This window comes from Siniperca chuatsi, linkage group LG19, assembly GCF_020085105.1.
Source record: "Siniperca chuatsi isolate FFG_IHB_CAS linkage group LG19, ASM2008510v1, whole genome shotgun sequence".
Taxonomy (NCBI): Eukaryota; Metazoa; Chordata; class Actinopteri; order Centrarchiformes; family Sinipercidae; genus Siniperca; species Siniperca chuatsi.
This window is the reverse complement of record NC_058060.1, coordinates 11,270,007-11,292,427: the sequence shown is the minus strand read 5'-3', so window position 1 is coordinate 11,292,427 and position 22,421 is coordinate 11,270,007. Positions and strand designations below refer to the sequence as shown.

At 41.4% G+C, this 22,421-nt stretch overlaps 1 protein-coding gene across 4 annotated transcripts; it reads left to right on the top strand.

The window, feature by feature from the left end:
• Positions 1-2,268: 2,268 nt before the first annotated feature.
• tfap2a (transcription factor AP-2 alpha) lies at positions 2,269-16,213 on the top strand. 4 transcript variants are annotated; one of them, XM_044177082.1, is made up of 7 exons: positions 2,269-2,413; positions 6,850-7,269; positions 8,489-8,540; positions 10,091-10,316; positions 11,170-11,288; positions 13,020-13,161; positions 14,636-16,213. In XM_044177082.1, the coding sequence occupies exons 1-7, from the start codon at positions 2,381-2,383 to the stop codon at positions 14,922-14,924; spliced, it is 1,281 nt and encodes a 426-aa protein (XP_044033017.1). In that variant the 5' UTR covers positions 2,269-2,380; the 3' UTR covers positions 14,925-16,213. The 4 variants fall into 4 exon arrangements, with proteins under 4 accessions (XP_044033017.1, XP_044033016.1, XP_044033015.1 ...); XM_044177081.1 differs by lacking the exon at positions 2,269-2,413 and adding an exon at positions 4,053-4,257; XM_044177080.1 differs by lacking the exon at positions 2,269-2,413 and adding an exon at positions 4,998-5,510.
• Positions 16,214-22,421: the final 6,208 nt, after the last annotated feature.

Genomic DNA, 22,421 nt, shown 5'->3' with positions numbered 1-22,421 from the left:
GCTAGAATGCAATTTATCTTCCTTGGAGAGCAGCGTTTCATACATTGGGCCTGAAACCTTCTCACTCAACAGACACCAATTTCATGAATTTCACGAAGCTTCATGGGGCTTCTGTAGTGCTGGTGACGGGATAGTTAGCCTACTGTCTTCGGCAGTCAGGCGCGTCCAGCTGGAGCCAGTCCGCTGCCAAACACCTTTGTTGCAAATCAAACTGGGCATCTTTTCTGAGATCATTTTCTAACTTCTCCATAACTTGGAGGGGGGGCGGGGAATTAGTCCCATCACCGATGAATATTACAAGACATCGAGGGAAGGAGGGGAGACAATGGAGGAGAAAAGCTTTCCGGAATGTTTCACAACACGTTTGGCAATTAGAAGGAGGCGCAGATTATGCAAAGATCTGTTTGTGTCTCAGCAACATTCAATTTTTGAATAAGACAGGGACCAACCAGTACCACACACACACACACACACACACACACACACACACACACACACCACACGACCACCTATAACATATTAATACAGCAAATAATAACAACAACAATCGCCATATTAATAATAATAATAATAATAATAATAATAATAATAATAATTAATAATAATAATAATATAATTTTGTGTAATTTGAGTCATGGCTGTACAAAGTGCCTGAGGTGCAGCCGTTACCGACGCCTATTAAACACACCTCGCAGTTTTAGGAGGATGAACGTTGCCGGAGGCCCAGTGCTGGTGAAAGTGGTCGTAACCAAGCCCTAGACAAACAGGCTGGATATTCAAAGGGGACCCCGCTCTTGTCTGAAAGCAACCCACTCTCAGACAGCTCTGCATTAAAACTTACTCCTCCCTCAGTGCGCAGAGCCCCAAACAATATTTCTGATCCCCACCACCCTCTCCTTTGCCCAGTCCTGGTGAGATCTATATAGCTGCAGGTATTGTGTGTGCAGTTAAAATGTGTTCACCTTTGAAGTCAAACATGAAGGCTTGTTTTAAATATTAACGCCACTAAAAAAAAAATCTATAGATTCTATGTGGAATTATGCAATTGCACCCCCCACCCCAAACACTACTATAAAGGATTTATTGGATAAAATGCAAAATGAAGAGCATTTTTTCCGTAAAAGTGTGTCCAATATTCTCAGTGCATGCATTAAATATGTTTAATATAAGTGTTTGATGTAGTGAGAGTACCATCCATGCAGCTGTCTGCCAGCGACGTGCACCGCAACTCTGTGCGTCCCGTTTGTAGTCTGCATGTGTGTGCGCTCCGTCAGAAACTTGAAAGAGGAGAAAAGAGGTTTTGGGCTAAAGCTTTGACCATTATCACCTATGTGAGCGCACGTGTTGCTCTCCTTTGTGGACGTGTGTGAGTGTGTGTTGGTGTGTGTGCGTGCGTAAGACGGAGAGAGGGAGAGCTCATTTCGCTCTTGGCCGGAGGGGTCTACATAAGTATGTATTAGAAATAAACAGTGGATAAATAAATAATGACCCTCACAATAGCAGGGCAGCTTTCTGTGTAGACGTAATGATGTTGGCAGTTAACCTTCAAGTTTTTAACTTGACACAGTTTTATTTTGCAGTGAGAATTCATGTTTTCTACCAAGCCAAAACAGTGAAGAAAAAAAAATGGACTGACAGATACGTCCTCTTTACTTTTATGTCAGTTGAAGACAAACATATTACCCGTATAATTTAGTACATGTTTGCTTTTCTCCATTCTCTATAATTTTCTGGCAGTTTTAGCATATTCTCTAATAAGTCATCTTTATTAATTATTTTTTTAAAATCAGGAATTAATGGGAGGGTAAAACCACACCACATGCTACTGGCTTTTAATGTGCACAATTCACTTTTTTTTCACTTTTTATAAATTAAATTAATTTTTGATGTAAATTCACCTGATGCAAAGAAATCCTCACAAAATATGGATTTTATAAGGTAAAAGCTTAAAAGGACACTTTCTAGTAAATATAATTAAAGTTGGATTTTTTTTGTATTAATAGCAGTGGCTGGGATTAGCACTGGCTGGGATTGTGTCTCAGTTTCCTCAAATAAGTAATATCAGGAATTGTTTGTTCGTTTTGATCATTATTGTTTTAATAAAACGCATTTAATTGACACCAGAGACCAAACTTTGACCGCTTAAGCCTATCCAGCAGCCAGACAAATGGGCTATTTCACTTTTCCCAGGTAGTTTCTCCTTTCTCTTCCACACCCGGAGCAGTGCGCATGCGTCACCAGGTGGCCAGGCACCGTTTTTATGGCCAGGTGAGGCGATCCGGTCCAGGTAAAAAAAGTAAAGGTTTACTTTGAACCGAAGGCTCAATGCGATAGACCCGTCACCGGGCCGACCAAAAACCACCAAAGCAGAAGACAAAGAATGTCAATTATGGGCAAAATGGGGGAATGGCAGGTATGTGCTGCTTACTTTAAGACAAAGAGACTGCTGTGAAAATCCATGAAAACTGTCAAAGTGTCGACTTGTTGTAGGATGAGGCTGCACAGGCGCCGTCAAATCTTTTGTAAAGGGAGGTGGTACAGTAGCCTCTTGTGTAGTCTGGAAGCGCATAGATTCGATCAGTCAGGAGATCACACCGTGGAGTTAAAGATATTTGGTTTTGGGAGCTCTCTTTCGCGGTGATGTAGCCTTACATGTCAACTTGTCCATCTCATTGTTTTGCCCTGAAAACCTGAGGATGTCGATCGCATGTTGTTGCAGGCTGTAAGGATTTCAGATGCACTGTTACACATACAAATGTGTTTGATCATAAATAAGAAATGCCAGACACGAGATATGTATTTTTTTCAAAAGTGGAGCGTTGACGAAACGCAGCCTTTATTCTAAATTGTATCGTTGCGTATTTGAAGTGAAATGTAACTTTTCACAAATGTAGCTACCTGCATAGCCGATATCCTGCTCGGATTACATGTCTTAAACTCATAAGTTACAAGGCATCCCAAAATGGACTTTCTGGGCTTCACTGAAAACCTGGCCTTGTTTTGTGAGGTGTGGAGGATTTAAGAGACGACCCGAGAGCTTTGCTGAAACAAAACACTTTAGTTTAACTCGTTTAAAAACAAACAAACAAAAAAAAAAAAAAGAACCGATCAGCACCACAGACAACCAGGCCAGATCTGCAGAAAGACGCTGGCATGTATGGCTGTCATTGTCAGCCAGTTTCATCGCTCCATTCTCATTAATAACAACTGCTTGTAAAAAGGTACTCCACCAAAAATGGTAATCCGGGTTTTAAACGAGAGGGGCCAACGCCTTAAAGAGCTGGCGACCTGTCTGCTGACCCACGACCTGCTGAGGTGAAGGCTCGTCCGGCGACAGGGCAGAGCCAGGCTCCCCTACCTGGTCATTCAAATGAAACAAGGCCATGTTGTTGTGTTAATTATTTACATTCCCCCCAAACCCTGCGCCCTTACAGGTAGTCAATGGACCTGTAGAGCCGCTTCGAATGGCTCACCTTTTTAACATAACATTGAAAGAATAGCCTCTCAAGGTCTCCACTCTCAATGGGATTAAAATAACAGTTTGGGAGTTAAAAATTCAAGTGTGGCGACAAAGTGTGTGACAGGGTTGTCTTTGCATAGGCATGCTGTTTTCACATCAAGTCCTGGAAAACTAAGCAATAAGACTTTGGGGCTGTACAGGACCGAGTGAGTACACTTCAGCCAAAACAGGTTATTTCACAGCAAACACACGTGCTCCCTTTCTTTTATCACATAACTTGAACTTTATCGTTAAAATAGCATTTCTGGAGTCTGATGTGCTGAACTCTATAGCCTCGGAAAGACATGTTTAAAATAATACTAGAAACCGTCCCAGGTGCATGCAGGTCCCCCATGCATGACTATACCCTCCCCTCAACAAACGCACACACCTCACTGAACAGTAGAAATAATAAGCATGTGTAGCGTCTTGCTGCTTTAGTTTTTACCTGTGCGCTGTCCATTGGTGTTGTGTGAGCAGATGGGGGGAATCAAACGGCTGTTGATATGCTAATGAGGCCCTGTGCCAGTGTTATTACAGAGCTGCTCCAGCCCTTCACTTCCACCATTAGAGGGAGACCTCAGAGCGCAAGACAGACAGCAGTCCACAGCTTCAATAAAAGTAGTTTTTCTGAGCGGGGAGCACAATTCACTGGGTGAAAACAAGACCAAGGCGATACCTATACTCAATATCCACCTCAACAACCCATGAAAATGCTTTGGAAATTAACTGATAACATTAAATATGAAGATTGCGAGGTAAGGGGCTTCTCTATGATTTGTTTAATTCAATTTAATTTTTTGAAATTGACTAAGATAATTATTGTGGGGATGTGTTATATTGTTTTGATCCAAATATGTCATTCTTCTGACAGCTGTTAGTGAACACATTTAATTCAACTGCAGGATGAATAGATTTTATTCATTTCATAGGTTCTTCTTTTTTGTGTATTTGTATGGAGAACAATTAAATGACAATAATAATATTCATAATATATTCTTTATTATTATTATTATTATTATTATTATTATTATTATTATTATTATTATTATTATTACTACTACTACTACTAATAATAATAATAATAATAAGTAATTATGGCAACAGCAGCTGTATATATATATAGTTGCATGAGTAAAATCACACCAGTAATTTATTGTTTTATCTTTAAATCTAAAAAATATATCCAAATATTAAATGGCACGAGGAAACTTCAAAATAATAATATACACTGACCATGCATTTAATGAAGGGAAATAGATTAAATGGCAGATGTAAGCGCCAACACAGCCTGCTTTATTCACTGTTTAAATGGCATGGACATTTACCCTTCAGTTTTGATATATTTGCAGTTTGAGCCACTATATTTTGCGTGTGTGCATGTCTGTGTGGAGTGCATACACTGAGTGATTGTTGTTATGAGCATAGACAAAGTTTGGCAGTAATATTAGGGACTTGTTTCGAAGTGGAGAAGCCAGTCGGACGTGTTTTCACCCGCGTCCTGGGAGGACAGAGACGGTCGGGAGCAGGAAAACAAAAGCCGGGCACCTCCGCGTTCATGCTGTGGTGATTGTTTTAATTTACAGGCAAATGTTTTCCTGCTCTCCTCGTATCGATGCAAAGACATAAAATTTGCAATCGAAATCCGGCCACAGCCCGTTGTTTCGTTTTATTTTAAGATGCATGATTAAGCAGGAAGGGGAGTGGAGCTCTATTAGCCGCGCGTAAAAGTTGGTTCTAGCGCCGGATCCGAGCGGCCCTATCATAGACTTAGGGAATTTGTTTTTCTCCGTCTTTCCGGGTCAAAGTTAAAAGTTAGCCGGTGTTACTCTGGCTTTGGAGTCGAGGAGGAACCGGTGGATTAATTCGGCGGAGACAGAGGAGAGAAAGGAGCACCATGGAGGACAGCTCGTTGTCGGAGTGTGAGGTGGAAAACAAAGAGACGAGTGATAGAAATGAGCCTGTCAGAATGCCCACAGCGTCGTCTGCTGGATTTTCACCCAGTTCAGAGGTGCACATTGTTTCCTTCCATGGCTTCTTCTTCCCCTGTTTGTAGTCCACCTCCCTTCATTCCTATATGTCTTTCTTTCACTTTTGCGCTTTGGCCCTGGGACCCTTTTAAAATGCCCCCCCCCCTCCCTCACTCTCTGATTCGTCAGACGAGTGAATGTCCCTCTTTTTGTCTCTCTCTCTTTCCACTCCCTCCACAGTCTCTCACTCCCTCTTTCTCTCTCCCTCCCTCTCTCTCCCCATCTCTGATTAGATATACTGATTCCTCCTTTCAATGGACGTCATTTAAGCGCAGACTCCTGCCTTGAGTTGCGTCCTCCGCTTCACGCCCGATTTCCGACCATTCTTTCCTTATTATTAAGTATTCCTGTAATATTAATAGTCATGAATGCGTTCTATTAGGAGTCCAAGAGGGAGACGAAGAAGCGGCTCTTTTGCTAATATGAGCTCAAGCGAGGGGACGGCAGCACTGTGATAGAAGCCAGGAGAGCAGGGAGAAAAGACGGTTTACCAAGAGAAACTTTTCAACCCAAATCCACCAGCACCGCCGAATATCTGCATTTTTAGACCCAAATGAAGGGCAGCGGGGATCTAACCATTTATTTCTGATGGATTATCGTCCTGCTACTGTGGCACATATCTGATCGCCGGGGCCATCGTGATCTTGCAGGAGAGAAGAGTCTTTCCTGGGGGCTAAATTTTTTTGTTTTGCTGGTTAATTCCCTTTGCTCGCCCCTCACACAGCCGAAGTGTTTTTGAACTGATTATTCTTTTTCTTGAGTCGCACCAAAAATCCTTTCAGATGTTAGTGCACAGTTTTTCCGCGATGGTAAGTTGCTGGAGCCTCACCGTGTGAGATACTTTCGAATTTGTTTGCATACCAGATTTTGTTATATTTCTCTGTCGCTGAATAATGTTTTGTAAAGCTTGCATGCTTAGAAACGGTGGGACACCTTGGAAACATCCTGAAATAACGCAAGGCTCGGTTATTTATTTGAGGGCATTTCCACCTCCGGAATTTCGATGTTTCGTTTTATTATTTACTTCTGGCATTTCATTATCACGTTATTTTATTTCTACAACTTTGCGGACAAGTAGTCGGTGTGCGGAATTGTTGCCTTTATTGTTTAAAACCAACCAGTACAAATGATTTTTATTTAATACAGATTTCACACTTGGTCTAATTCCTGTCATCCACTCAGGCCATATTTGATAATGCCCCAGCCCGCAGAGCATTCAGCAGTTAAAACAAAGAGGGGAAAACACCTTCATTAATGCTTATGTCTTTTTAAAATGTATTTAGGCTAAAACACACTTTTCTTTCTGTCCTTCCCTGCCAGGACCGTCACGACGGCACCAGCAATGGGACAGCCAGGCTACCTCAGCTGGGCGGCGTGGGCCAGAGTCCCTACACGAGCGCCCCTCCGCTCTCCCACACACCGAACTCGGACTTCCAGCCCCCGTACTTCCCCCCGCCCTACCAGCCCATCTACCCGCAGTCTCAGGACCCTTACTCGCACGTCAACGACCCGTACTCCCTCAACTCCCTGCACGCCCAGCCGCAGCCGCAGCACCCGGGCTGGCCGGGCCAGAGGCAGGGTCAGGAGAGCGGCCTGCTGCACCAGCACCGCAGCCTGCCCCACCAGCTGTGCCGGGACTACCGCAGGGAAGTGCTCCTACCGTCCGGCCACGGCATCGATACTGGACTGTCGGACTCTATCCCTATCCATGGAATACCTCACTCTTTAGAAGACGTTCAGGTGAGGCAGCATTTACCTGGGTCTCTCTTTTTTGTGGGCTTACAAAGCCCTGTTAAAAAATAATTTTGCTGTCATTATTAATTTTAGGCAGGCACTATGTTTTAATTTAATATTATCATTAATAATAATAATAATAATAATAATACCAACGGTAGTAGTGTTATTTTTTATTTTAATAGAATTATCATTACCAAGAACCGTGCCTTTCATAATTACTATTCGTTTTCATATTATTAGGGTATTAGTAAAAGTGTTTTTATTATCACTGTTATTTAATAAGTCAGAAGGATGACACGCATTAAATTAGTTAGTCTCTTAATGCATTTTTTTTACTGCCTGAAAAAATAGCATGGAAATGCTGAACAATGTTTTCAATGTTGTCTACTGTTTATTTGGAATAAAACAGCACAATTTCGCATCGTGATTTCCATTGATAAAATATAGTTTTCAAAACATATATTTAAAATAAAAAAAATGCTGTTAGTTGCCAAATTCGATGTTGTTTTGTTCAACATCAGCACTTAAATCGAATTAAATGAAAGAGATAAGCAGTGCGCCTGTATTTCCACAAGGTTCCCGTCACGAGTTTATTTGATTTCTCAGTTTGAAAAAAAAAGATGAAGCTCGCCGTTCTCTGCGAACAGCAATATTATAATACACTGCATGCACACTAACAGGAGAATTGAGTTTGGTGGATTGAGTTTAGTTAATAGCTAGGATTACTGAAGATGCATGATAAATGAGCGCTAAAATTGTCAATAACCCTCATTCCTTTTTGGAGTATTCTTCCCAGTTTTTAATCAGAAACAAACACCAATAATCCTCTAATTAGTTCATAGGCCTTTAATAGGCTGCGCTGCCGTAATTATTATCCAATCTAGATTAGAAGTTTCCTTGTGAGTAGAGCCAATCTGAGGGCGAAATTAGGTCAGGATTATGGGGCGACACAGCTTCGTTATTTAAGTCTGAGTTTGTGATCTAGTGTAAAGCGTCCATCAGTGTAACACGCTGAAAACACCCACGGACAATAATAACAGGTATGGGCCTCGGGAGCCTCCATGTTGGGTGATTGTGGCCGCTAATTGTGTCAGGCTTTGTTCGTGCACAGCATCCTGAATTGCATCATTCACTTACTCAGGACTGAGGCTGATGTTTTTGTACCTTTGTGCTAAAATTGTGCTAATATTTTATTTTTTATTTTTTTGCATTTGTGTCATAGTCTGTTGAGGATCAAGGAATTCACATTCCCGACCAGACTGTAATTAAGAAAGGTAAGCAATTTCCTCCGAGATATCATGCATGTTTCTGCTAGCTGCACACCACTAGGCTACACACACACACACACACACACACACACACACACACACACACACACACACACACAATTCACCATTCTGCTCGAGAGAACTCGATGCAATGCGGTAATGCCTGACTGATCCTAATACGCAGTAGCCTATTTTTCATTACATGGTTTCCAAGTGCATCAAACTGGCTGCACCTTTTTTCCCCTCGCTGATGGAATTTACTGTCAGCGTTTCAGAGCAGCGGGGAGATGAGTAGAGCTGGTGAAGCTTTGTAGGCCCGTGGTATTGATGGTCAAAGATACAGGCCTATAGACGATCCTGGTACTTCAGTGGTGAAAGCCAATAGCTGCAATCACACTGCATGGTCAAATTTAAAATGGAAGTTGGAACCGCTGGATGGAGCACAGGCCCAGTGTGTGCTGGATGATAGTCTGTCATTTGGAGAGGGAATCAAAACTCGGCTTGGAAAAAAATCACTGACTGATTTGGCGAAGGTTGTTGGATTATACAGGTTTATTATTTTGCGTTTGTTTGCTGTAAAAAAAAAAATCAGGCTGATTTCTATTCTTAATGATAGAACATGAGGAGGCCTTTGTCGTGGCCAGGTTTAAAGGCGTTTTGTCAGGTCAAATTAGAACTCACTGGATAAGATTTTTCTTTCTTTCTTTCTTTTTCTGTCTTTTTTTCCATTCGTTCTTTTTTGAGTCTGTCTATCTTCGCATCAACATGATAATTGGCTTCTTATATTAGTAATCTCAAGAGTTCGTTTAACTCCTATTGTCTCTATTAGGCTCCCCTGAGCCATTAATGTCACAAGTGATCTATCCAAAGGCGCACAGTCCCCTTTGTCTCCGGTTACTGCACACCGAAACGGTGTAAAGCTCAGCAGTGCTGAGCCCCCACTCGGTCTGAAATCCCACACGGGCGACGGTGTTTTGCTGGATACCGAGTATATGTCAAGATAGGTAGACTTTACCGATTCTCTCGGGTGGTGTGGTTGCTTTGTGCAGAGTCGATCCATGGTGTGGCGAGCGCAAAAAGGCTGTATGAGCGCACAGATACTGGAGATTCACGCTTTCTGCTGCTGAGATCTGTACATAAATGTGTGACCGGTGTGTTTTAGATAGGGAACAGATTGGAAATATTTTGTACATGTGTAGCTGAGCAAGAATTATGCCTAATGGTCCTGATGTTAATGATTCTACTATGCACACACACACACACACACACACACACACACACACACACACATTATTATTATTAGTATTGCTATTGTTGTTATTGCCATGTATAGGCCTCTATTAGTCGCTTGTCTCTGCATGTCCTTGTTGCTGAAAGTGTAAGCTACACATGTGGTGCTAAACTCTAAATCCGGGGCCTAAATCCCCCCATCTCATTTAGTTAAGGCTCTGCATTGCATGAAATTCACTGAGCACGGTCTCTCTCTCTCACCCCATCCCTCCTTCTCTCCACCCCACCATCCCTCTCTTTCTCTCTCCCCCTCTCTCCCTGGCTAGGTCCAGTCTCTTTATCCAAGAACAACAACATCTCCGCCATCCCCGTAAATAAGGACGGTCTTTTCGGAGGGGTGGTAAACCCCAACGAGGTGTTCTGCTCAGTTCCGGGTCGCCTGTCCCTCCTCAGCTCCACATCAAAGTACAAGGTCACGGTGGCGGAGGTGCAGAGACGCCTCTCGCCGCCCGAGTGCCTCAACGCCTCCCTGCTGGGCGGGGTGCTGAGGAGGTGAGTCTGACTGGAAGGCTGCAAAAATCTCCTCTCTCTATGTACCTGTATGTGTGTGTGTGTGTGTTGGTGTATGTGTGCGTGTGTATGAACTCTCTCACTCTACTCCAATCCATTCTCTCTGTGAGCGTGCATCTCTCTCTCTCTCCTCTGTACCAAGAATAATTAAAATCGACCAACCATGACACCTAGCTCCTGCATTTAAAGCAGGAGGGGTCTGTTAAATTCCATATTAACTTCCCTAGCGCTCTCTCTCTCTCTCTCTCTCTCTCTCTCTCTCTCTCTCTCTCTCTCTCTTCTCTCTCTCTCTCTCTCTCTCTCTCTCTCTCTCTCTCTCAAATTAATGTAGGCCTAGTCTGTTTCAACCCCAGCTCTATAGGCCCAGTGAAGGCATTACACATGAAAACATTGGTCTCCAGTGAACTGTCTACTGAAGTGCTGCAGACACGCAGCCAGTAATAGTACTGCCTATTAAGTAGGGCTTTATTTATTCATTTTTTACAGTATTTGTCTGCTGGTGAAAAGGCTGGGCTCTTTTAGTATTATTTATAGCTTGTACGAGGGATGTAGTGGAGGGTAAAGCCAGCCAAACTCAGCCCAGTCACCTTTTAATTAGTGAAAAAGAGCTGAACCGCATTTAGTGGCTGACTATGTTTATATGATGTAAACATCAGGGTGTACATCGTAGAAAGTATCATCTAAATTCCAAGTGACAGGAGATAATCATCACAAATATTTGACAATGTATAGGTGACTTTTTGCTTGTAAGTCTGCCTGTGCCTAAATCCACTTATTTGCTTCACTTATTACATATTTTAGATATCTTAATGTCTGCTTTGTTTTGCTGCCACAGGGCCAAATCTAAGAACGGAGGAAGATCCTTAAGGGAGAAGCTGGATAAAATCGGCTTGAATCTACCTGCGGGCAGACGCAAGGCAGCCAACGTCACCTTGCTGACGTCACTAGTCGAAGGTAAGCCGGGTGCCGTAAATCACGTTCCCACTCTTGTTGCTCCCGCGATATCAGGTGCTTACAAACTGGGAGTTTTTTTTTCTTCTCTCTCTTTCTTTCTCTGTGTTGGAAATCAGCATATGCGCTCATCCGTGTAATGTGGACCGACTTTGCCTCGCAAGTAATAAAGCATGAAGGATGTGTTTGTGTGTGTGTGTGTGTGTGTGTGTGTGTGTGTGTGTCTGTGAGGGGAGAGACAGAGAGAGAGAGAGAGAGAGAGGTGCTGGTAATTCTAGTGGCTTTGCAGCGTTGGCCTTCGCTTTCAGGAGCACACTTGCAGGTCCACGGCTGGCCTAGTTTATACACTGGATGAATTTGTGTTGAAGTCCAGTTAATTATTGAGTGCTGCTTGTTTATTGGGCACCGCTGAGCTGTTTCACCTCATGGATGAGAAGTCGATTGATTTATTAACCCTGCATTGTTTCGAACATTAATACAGCCTGGATATGGCGGCGCAGGGCTGATTTTTAATGGTGACTTAATTCTTTCGTTAATAGCTTCCCATGCTTTGGTTTTCAGTGAAGATTCCTGTTGCATGCAAATGGCATGGCGCTGACCCATTGGGAGCTATATGTTTTGGGCCTATTAAAGAATAAATTAGTCAATTATGGTGCGCTGAAAAGATGCCTTTTACGCCACTGGATAAATCCATTCTGCTTGCAGAGTTGAACCTTATTATTCAGTGCAGTGGTATTTGGTGTGCTGCGGGTTTCCAAAGGTGAAAGCCTGCGATGGTTCATTGGTCCCTGTTAATCATTATTGCAGAAGAGGGCCAAATGCAATATTCATTGTGCTTCGTAGAAATTTGGTGCTGTACTGTAATGAGCCTGGAGAAATGTATGATTCTGGGTAATAAGGGGGTGGTGGCGCGTGGGGGGTGGATGGCAAAGGGTGGGAGAAGGCAGCCGGTTATTTAGTGAAGGGACACTGCGTTTTCTGAAGTGCTGTCACTGTTTATGATCCGCTCCATTTTATGGAAACGAGTTTACTGGACTTGAGCTTTGATGCTAATTGGCGCATGCGTTCTTCCGGAGTAGAGGCTTATGGGCAGGAAGCCCCGCAGTAAAAACTCAACTGCTTCAGGAAATTAAAGCCAAAGACTTGGGGGGAAAAAAACAAAACAAGTCAACCAACAAGAGAGACGAGCTCAGACTCGGACGGAATGAAACCTGCAATTCTCAGAGCTGAAGTGTGCAAAGAGAAAGCCAGATTTAGGTATAGCCCTTTAAAATTGCTTCCTCATACCTCTGTGATCTGCTGGACTTTCAATAATGTGCAGGCATTGGTAATCAATGACATGGTGTTAAGCATGAAGCTCCGTCTATATTTCACATCCACTTATTGTTTCTCCTCCATATTTAACCGTTCTCACGGTATGGAGGAGAGGAGCTTGAGCGTATTGGCAGCTCGCAGGGCTGTTTTATTATTATTTCTTGGCAATTATTGTTGTTATCATCATCATTAGTGTTGTTGGGAAGGCACAGGTGCTATAACCCTGCTGTCTGAACGCATAAACAGAGTGGACGCTCTGCTCAGATCAGATTAATCATGTGTTTGCCCATGCAGGGAGTGTGAACTGCTCTGGATTTGATGTAACCATATTTAATAAGCAAACACATGCAACCTCATTTTTTTCTTTCTTTCTTTCTTTCTTTCTTTCTTTCTTTCTTTCTTTCTTTCTTTCTTTCCCAGGCGAAGCGGTACATCTTGCCAGGGATTTTGGTTATGTATGCGAGACCGAGTTTCCAGCCAAGGCAGTAGCTGAATATGTAAACCGTCAGCATTCCGACCCAAACGAACAAGTCCAAAGAAAAAACATGCTATTGGCCACGAAGTAAGTGCTATTATCACATTTCACTGTGTCACACCAAATGCATCCCAGCCTGTGCCAATGTGTGTGTGTTTACTTGACAGTTTACACACACACACACACACACACACACACACACACACTCTCTCTCTCTCTCTCTCTCTCTCTCACACACAGATAACTTTATTAAAATACAGTTCTCACACTCATTTTCTCTAGCTATTTTCTAAAGTGTCTTTTGAACAAATACAATTTGTACACACTATGTCAGATGTGTGATGATAATAAAAGACGTTGTCATCATTGCTCCATGTCCACATCAGTCCACTAATGCTAATGTTAGTTAGCCCAATAATTAATTAATAAACTTTATTTATTTATTTGTTTATTTATTTATTTTAGCCACACACTTTCAAATGTTCCTGGACATCTCTGCTGATTATGAATTTTATTCAGACACTTAAAATATGTTTTATTTAAACACGTGATTCAATGTAATATTCTACATTATAATTAAAATACGTATAGTGTTCCCTCATCCACAGGCAGCTCAGTACTTTGTCTGCCTTGTGATTTCAGCGATGTTGACACATAGCTGGTTCCCATCCAGCTCTACCATTGGTGTTGGTTATTGTTACTATGCGTTAACTGAAACGTGGGAATTCCTTAAAAGGCACAGAGACGCAGAAGCCTGCAGTTAGCCTAATATTGATGATGGGCCGCTATAATCAGACAGCTGTCAGCTATAACCGCTTATTGCAGGCTTTTTGAGTGTTATTAAAATAGGCCTACCAATACCATGAAATGGAGAGCAAACCCGCGTTAACTCACCATTTAATGGTAGAATACAATTTTCTATACGTTCTAAAAATATTTTACATAAATTCATAGTGTACTGCACATAAGTAAGATGTAAATTACATGAAGATGAAGGTGTCTTGAAGGAATAAATGAAGTGAATTATTATTATTTTTTTTTTAAATACACTGTTTTATTGGTTGGTGTTTGCTATGTGATAATCTGCGACTGAAGTTCAAAGCTGACACTGCAAAAATGTTCGTTTTACATCGACAAGTCATTCGGACTTTTTTCTTAAAATTGTATTTTTTAATAAAAGTTAAATATCCTGCCACTGAGCTCAGAGATGTATTTCCACCTGTGTAGAGCTTCAGGGCATTTTCTCCAGCCAAGTGTTAATTTAAGAAAACAAAGCAGAATGAAGAGCACAATTTCAGTCCACTAATAAATGTTGATTAATGATTGATTAATGAAATAAGTTGACTTGCAAAGAGAAACAGGAATACTTATCTCACCTGGTCACTTTTCACTTGCTTTAAGCACATCTAAGAATTCACAACCCTGCACAGCTGAGTGATGTTAAAATGGCTCTTTTTGCAGTGTGCCCAGATTGGTTTATTTTTTATCAAGACATTGAAATGCATGCAGGGATTTGCGATGTCCTGGCTTGGTCACTAACACGCAGCTCTCTCTGTTTTAGGCAAGTCTGCAAAGAGTTCACAGACCTGCTGTCCCAAGACCGCTCGCCGCTGGGAAACTCACGGCCGCAGCCCATTCTTGAACCGGGAATCCAGAGCTGTTTGACCCACTTCAGTCTAATCTCGCACGGTTTCGGGACCCCGGCACTGTGCGCGGCCGTCACGGCCCTGCAGAACTATCTGACCGAGGCTATCAAAGCCATGGACAAAATGTACCTCAACAACAACCCCAACAGTCACTCAGATAACGGCACTAAAGGCGGAGACAAAGACGAGAAGCACAGAAAGTGATGTTTCCATCCCACCTTCACCGAGGGCCAAACCCCAGGGCCCTTCTTCTACACCGACCCACACCCCTCCGCCTCGCCCCGGCCCCCACCCATCCAATATAAATATTATAAATACCTTATAAATACTATTGATAAAGTTAAACGTGCCACTTCCTGATCTTGCGCGGTTTTACATGTTTTGTTTTTACATCCCACTTTGGATTCACGGGGAAACGACGCAAGAATCTTCTTCTTCTTCTTCCAACACCTGGCTGAATCATATGAAATGTTATTTAAAAAAAAAAAAAAAAAAGAAAAAAGCTGCAGAGGAACAGCTCCAGGGCGAGGAAAAGGTGTATTGCCTCAGCCAGAGGACTTTTTATGTACTCCCCTTATTTTTTATGAGCTGCAACGAATGGACTGAAATCCAGCGACCCCTCTATATCTCAATTTTACGATTGTGACAAAAACGAAGCTAAAAGAGGATAAATTCTTATCAGTATTGTGAATAATAAACTTGAAAAACAAAGAGAAATTCCACAGAGCTCCATGTCATAACTTCAGTTGTAGACTCTCACTCTCTCTCCAAGCGACCAACTTGAACTTTTTGAATTTCAACACGATTCACGGTTATATAAGGGAATCAGTGTTCATGTATGTATATATTTATTTATGTGTAATTTAATGGGAATTGTAAATATGGTGCGTCTGTTGAAACTTCTTTTTTTTATTTATCTGGTGCCTCCTGTTTTAGTGGGTTTGAATATTCGGTTAGTTCTTCATGTGATTTTATGGTTCTTAGAAAACAGAAGTTTGGGGTATTTTTATTTCTCTGGGATATTTCAATTCAGCCCTCTTGTAGCATGTTGAGGCGACATTGAAGCAAGTGAACAAATTTAATAGAAATAAACTTCCATTTCTCTCTCTATATATCATCCTTATTCAGTTTTATTTTATTTGAGACAGAGCATAAGTGAGACCCTGAGGAGAACTGTTTTTTTTTGTGTGTTTCTATTTTCGTTTTTACACAAGCTTTTATGTGTTGTGCCAATCAGAATACGTTTCACCTCTTGTTCTCTCCTTGAAGCACCATAAAAGCAATAAATGGAATATTGTCTTTTTTAAATGTTGGAAGACATTCAAAAAACATTTTTTGGGACCACCTGATATCTTGTTATGTCCGATAATGTCCAAAATTGGAGGCGGTTTTAGCTGTATTGTATAGACATGTGCTGGCAATAGTTCCCATGCCTGTCAATGTATTATAGTCCTTTGTTGCCCAGAAAAAAAATAAATATTTGATACGCTTCATCTCGATTTTTATTCATATCTTTTAATTTTTAATTCACTGCTTGATGCGCCTGGGTGTTTTTTTTTTTCTTTCTGTTTTTTTTTTTTGGTCTTAGTATTTTTCTCCCATTCTGAACGGCTACAGTAATTGAGTTTAAGTCTCCCCTGACGATTGCTCCTTGCAATAAGCAGCTGAACTCATTGTTTCCCTCAAGTATAATAAAAAAATATCTTACTTTAAACTCCCTAGTTCAGAGCACAGGATCTTATGCAGGCCAAATGGCTCACAACAATGGATATATTCTCGTTTGAAGTGTGCAGCGCCACCCCTCCAGCTAAAACCCTCTGAGATGTATATAGGCCTGGTGTGCAATGTTTGGTTGTTATAGGCTATATTTGGCTCTCCCCCGTTTATTCTGTGCTGGAGCCTTATTCAAAGACATGAATCAAATATTTGTTATGTTGTTTGCCTCTCAGTGTAATCAATGAACGATCAGCGCTCAGTATGCTGGATTTTTTTTAATGTATATTTAGTGATACAATCATAATACTTTCATAACGAATCTCCTTCTCTGACTGGTATTTAGTCTCATTTCGTTGTGTTTGGCTGAGTGAGTCTATAAATGTGGCTATCACGCTGGCTGTAATAGCAAATCTGATGCTGGCCTTTGCTTTATTTTGCGTGCAGAGCTGCAGAGAGCAGGCCGTTGCATAACATTTGAGTTGAGTTTGATTGTATATTGATGGCGTGGCACCTATAGCTCGAAATCAATCTCGTCTGGAGCATGAATCAGTCTGGTGATATATATGCATCTTGGAATTGTTTCTTGCTTTCCCTATTTCACTGTCTGGTAACCATGCAGTTTAAAATATTGTAACACTGGGAGAGCCCCCCCTCTCCCTCACCCTTCCTCCACCTTCTCTCTCCAATCTCCTCTGCAGTCATATTTATTATCTGCATGATTTTCGGGCCCTGGTTTAATTCTGAGGCAGTTGTTTTGCAGGAGGGTGAATGAAGCCTAACTGTACATGTCCTTGGCATAATTGCGATGCACAGTGCTGGAGCAGGTGAAGCGAGGCATTGTCTGTCAGGCCCTGTTTTTGTTGGCTCAGTCTTCAGATTGTGTGTGGGATCCTGTCCTCAGGCACAATAGCTCACTCATAAAGGGGAGAGACTACCCGGCTGCTCCTGCTACGGTGGATGTGAGGGGGAAATAGCATAAATAGTCAATTTAAGAGAAAACAATCGTATTAAAACAGCATACATTGGTATTAACGAAAAAGGAAGCCCCTCACGTGTGTCATTAATGCTAATGTTATTTAATAAATTATCGGGGTTTGGTTGAATGAAAACAGGTTTTTGAGGGTGAAACGAACGCATTAGAAATAGTGGTATCTGTGACAATGGTGGATATTTGTGCGTATTATTAGTATAAGATGAGGAGGATCGCAAGGCCTGTAATTGTGTCTTTCTGTGTAATGGAATTGGAGTGTTAAAGAAACTCCAAATCCCATTGTCTGTCGTTTAGAACACACTGACACTAGACTAATAATGTGCATACCTTTTTAATACAAAATTGTAATTTTACCCTAATTTGATCATAAACAGGTAGAGCTAGTTTCTCATAATGCCTCACAGCGAAAGTCATTTGCAAAGAAAAACAAGAGGGTCTGAAATGTGAAGAGCCAGTCAGCAATACCCAGCTGAATTTGGCTAATTCAATCCATAACTGCTGCTTGTCTCAACTAAACCAATTACAGCTGATTCCCGTATAGTAATTAATAAGTGTGAGGCCGGTTGTTATCAAATATTCTGGAGAATATGCGAAATAAAATAGACTTGGGGTTAAAGTGATAGGCTAAATTTTGTGTGATTAAGCGTCTTCGCAAGGCAGTTGATGATGCTCATGGATGAAGTGTGTGTGTGTGTGTGTGTGTGTGGAGTGTTCTTTATTTCTTACAGTATTTGTCTGCTGTTAAGGTTCAGTGGGCTGGCGCTCTGATGATATTTATAGTTGGCAGCAGAGATGTAATGAAGGACAAACACAGACAGACTCGGTTAAACCACCTCTGTGGATAGTGTGTGTGTGTGTGTGTGTGTGCACTGTAGTCTGACGCAAATCTTAATTTAAAATCAAAAGCTGCAGCACCAAATTTAGAGAAGTGATGTATGGAGGATTCATTTAGAGGTTAAATTAGTGCTTGGGTGCTAATACTGAAAATGTATTTATTTTTTATGCTACTCGCCTTCTATTGATCACTGTCTGTCGGGCATGTAAGGCAACTTTCCATCTGCAACCAGCTGCGCGTCACTGCTGCGCTCATCAGTCCTGTAATGTGTCCCATCCGCTACTCTAGCAGCCATGTTTGTGGTCAGAAAGTATTTAGTTGATGCTAGTGAGATCATTGCTTGGTGAAAGTGTCTGCATGGCCTAATTACCCCGTAGCACCATCACTACAACAGTGCGCACTGTAACGCTTGCAGGCAATGCTTTGGAGCTGCTTGCCTGCATGGGAAGATATAGGGCAGCAGCCTACAAGGCCCCGATTTGTTCACTGTACTGCCACAAATGTTGATTGGAATTTGATTTAAGCCCAGCTGTCCTCCTGACATTGGGATCTGAGTCTGATGGAGATTGAAGTGATTGTTTAAAGATGATCAGTTATTGCGCAGTACTTTGGAAAAAAAAGTCAAAGGATTAGTGTCCACACAATGCTGGAAAGCTTTTCCTTATTGATGGAGCAGAGATGTTTTGATAGAGGATTTTGATGGACTAAACACGTTGATGTTCTAGAAATAGGCCTACTAAGAGACAAAGTCTTAAATGATAGAGAGCAGATGGTAACTTTATCGATAGAATTTCTGCAAACAGTGCTGTCAATTAGAGCTACTTGTATCAAATGTTTTACCAACGGCGCATTTCAAACTGCCGGCTTAATAATAAGTGGCTTGGACGAGACGCAGGGTTCCTCCAAATGACATTTGATATGGTTATTGGTGCAATCGAATTATGTGACTTTAAAGTTTGCAATGAAGCGCAAAATGGCTAATTGTCCTCAACTCTGACATCAGCCGTCATTTGGGTCTTTGCCCCCCCCTGCCTGGCGCTGACCCCCTATGGGCCCCTTGCCCACTCTGCGAGCCAGGGCTCAGAAGCCAAGAAAGGTCAATGACTCCACCAAATCACCCTTGATTACTTGAGACATTAGGTAATCGATTAGAAAACATTAAGTGACTTTGAATAAACAAAGGGACTCTTGATATGCACTGGAGCTCGATAATTCCACTCGCACTCTCATTCACAAAAATGAGAGGTGTTTGATTAGTTTTTAGTTGACATCTGCAAGGAACAACACGCGCGCGCACGCACGCACGCACACACACACACACACACACACACACACACACACACACACACACACACACACACACACACATTTTTATGTATTTGTTAAGGTTTCTATTTGCCACGTTGAACCAAACAAGGCTTTATAAACAATGAACGTTTGTGACAGCACTTATCAGGAATCATTGTTGTCCTCCAGTCACCTATCAAGCACTGAGGTCTGCCAATTTCATGGGCTTGTGTATCTCCAAATATATGAAAAAAACAGCGGATTAAAATTGTGTTAATGTTTCCCCACTTGGTTATTGCAGTTTATATTCTAGTTTTAGTCATTCTCTCTCTCTCTCTCTCTCTGTCTCTGTCTCTCCCTGCATCCTCTGCAGTCAGCCGGGGGGGAGTGTCGCCCCGGGCCAAACATATGCTTCCTTCCATTGCACTAATCCAAATGCAGCGTGGAGGAATAATTGCTCGAGTGGCCGTGGCTTCGCAGGGGCTTTGTCCCTCACTGGCTCCCGTCAGCCAGGCACACGCCATTTCAATCAACTCTCTCTCTCTCTCTCTGTATCAAACCCCAGACCTTTTATCAAACTAGACCCTCACGCTTCATAAGCACACAGCCACATCCCTTAAAAGCGTTCTTTTTTATTTCCCCCTCATGTTGTTGTTGCTGTCAGGTCATCATATTTGGAGCATCATCTTCATTAATATTGACAGTTCACCACGTTGGCAGGCTTTATTGGCAATATATATATATATATATATATATATATATATATATATATATATATATATATATATATATATATATAGTCGATTTTTTTCACAGATTCCAAGCACCAAGCATCATTCAGTCAAGAAGGGAAAATCAACTTGGTCATCCAACCATGCAGAAAGTTGACATAGCTGATTATGACTTGCTTTGATTTCTGCAGAACAATGGCTGTAATATCTTGTCAGAAAAAGACAAAAAAAAATGAAGTAACAAATTAAACGTTTCACAAATGATGCTTAAACCTCAAAGCAGTTTGGGAATCTAAAATGCTGAGGGCCAATTTACTAATTATTAATTAGTAAACAACATTAATAATAATAATAATACTAATACTACTACTACTACTACTACTACTACTACTACTACTACTAATAATAATAATAATAATAATAATAATAATAATAATAATAATAATAATAATAATAATAATAAAATACAACTTTCTGACTTTTTGGGGATATTTTGTTAAGAATACATTCTAGACGTATGTAATAACTTAAATAAATATCAATTGAAAATCTTGGGCAAAAATTGGGACATTTGAGAATTGGTGCATAACAGCAGGTGGACAAACAGCCTGTGCAAACCCTCCCACTGTGCCAAGTTTTGCTATCTGACTTTAAATGATTGGACTCATTACAAAAGGGGATTCGATAAGGGAACAAAAATGTCTGTATTCCTGTGATGAATTTACAAACAGTTTCTCCAGCAAGAATGTAGATGAAAGTGCACATCGGCCTGTGTTGTGTTCTGTACACATAGACACCCTGTGCTTTAACATCCCATGTTATCCTTAGACTTATTTTCTGCGAATCAGCGATGAAAAATCACTCGCGTAAAATGAAGTATTTGCTAGGAAATCACATATTTCCTCGGATAAGGAATGGAATAAGACAGGGAGAGAGAGGCGGGGGCAGGGGGGTAGCAGCGGAGATCCGTGGATGTCTGACTGAATTAATAGACATGATAATTTCACACTATTTCATAGTGAGCTATCTGTTCCATCACAGCAAAATAAAAGGGTCACTGCGCAGCTGTGGCAAACCCCAAGCGTTATTATGAAGTTTGATGATAGACCCCCCCCCCCTTTATTTTTCTCTCTCTTTTTTTCTTCTCTCTGGTACTTTGCTTCAGGCCAGCAATAGCTCGGGGCCACGCCGGTGCCTCCCCATGATAAAGGACTTATACTCTGTCTGTGCGCAAAGAAAGCCGCAGCAGCTTCTCTCTCTCCCGAACCTAATCAACTCACTGGCTTGGCCCTTTAACGATTGAAACCCCCTGCCTCTGTCTCTCTTTCTCCATCACTCTCTTTCCCCCTTTTTCTTTTTCTCTTGCTGTCTCTCTTTCTTTCTGTGAGTTGCTGCACATTTTGCTGGGCATATATTTATTTATCCTTACGCCCCCAAACAAAACTTTAGTAATATTAACAATAATAATACCCAATGACAAAAATGTGTCACACATTTAAAGACGGCAGAAAACGCTATAAAGTCAATACTGATCAAAACAGAAACAAACAGAAATTGCACTATATAGCAGAACTAAAAAAAAAAAAAAAATACTTGTATTCATCTATATATGGTATATAAGCCAAAACAAAGGGAGGAATATAATATTATAGGACGATAGTTGTGAGAAGAAATACAAAACACCATAAAGTGTGTTAAGGTCACTTTAAACTCACCTGAAGTTGTTATTCACAACAGCAACCATTTTTCCCCCATAAAGTTGCTTACTTTTTGACTCTTATGCATTTTGTTGGACATGTACTTTTTATCCAGCTGCTCAAAAACCATACAGATTTTAGGGGGAAAACTTTGCGTCCAAATTCCTGTTGGGGGGTCGTCAGAATCTGAAGACAAGAGAAATGTTTTTCATTCCTAAAAAGTGTCTTTTTGTTTCCCAAACAAATTTATTTTTTTTATAATGAAATGGGACACATACTATGGACCTCTTCCCCCGAAGCTTCCAGGTTGATAGGGACCTAAAACTCTAATCCCATATGATAGGGCCCATTCCCTCCATATGGGTTTGCTTCTGCCTTCGGGTCAGCCAGTTTTAACTTTATCCAGCAGGAAAAAAACACTTATGCAGTAACTACAATATCCAT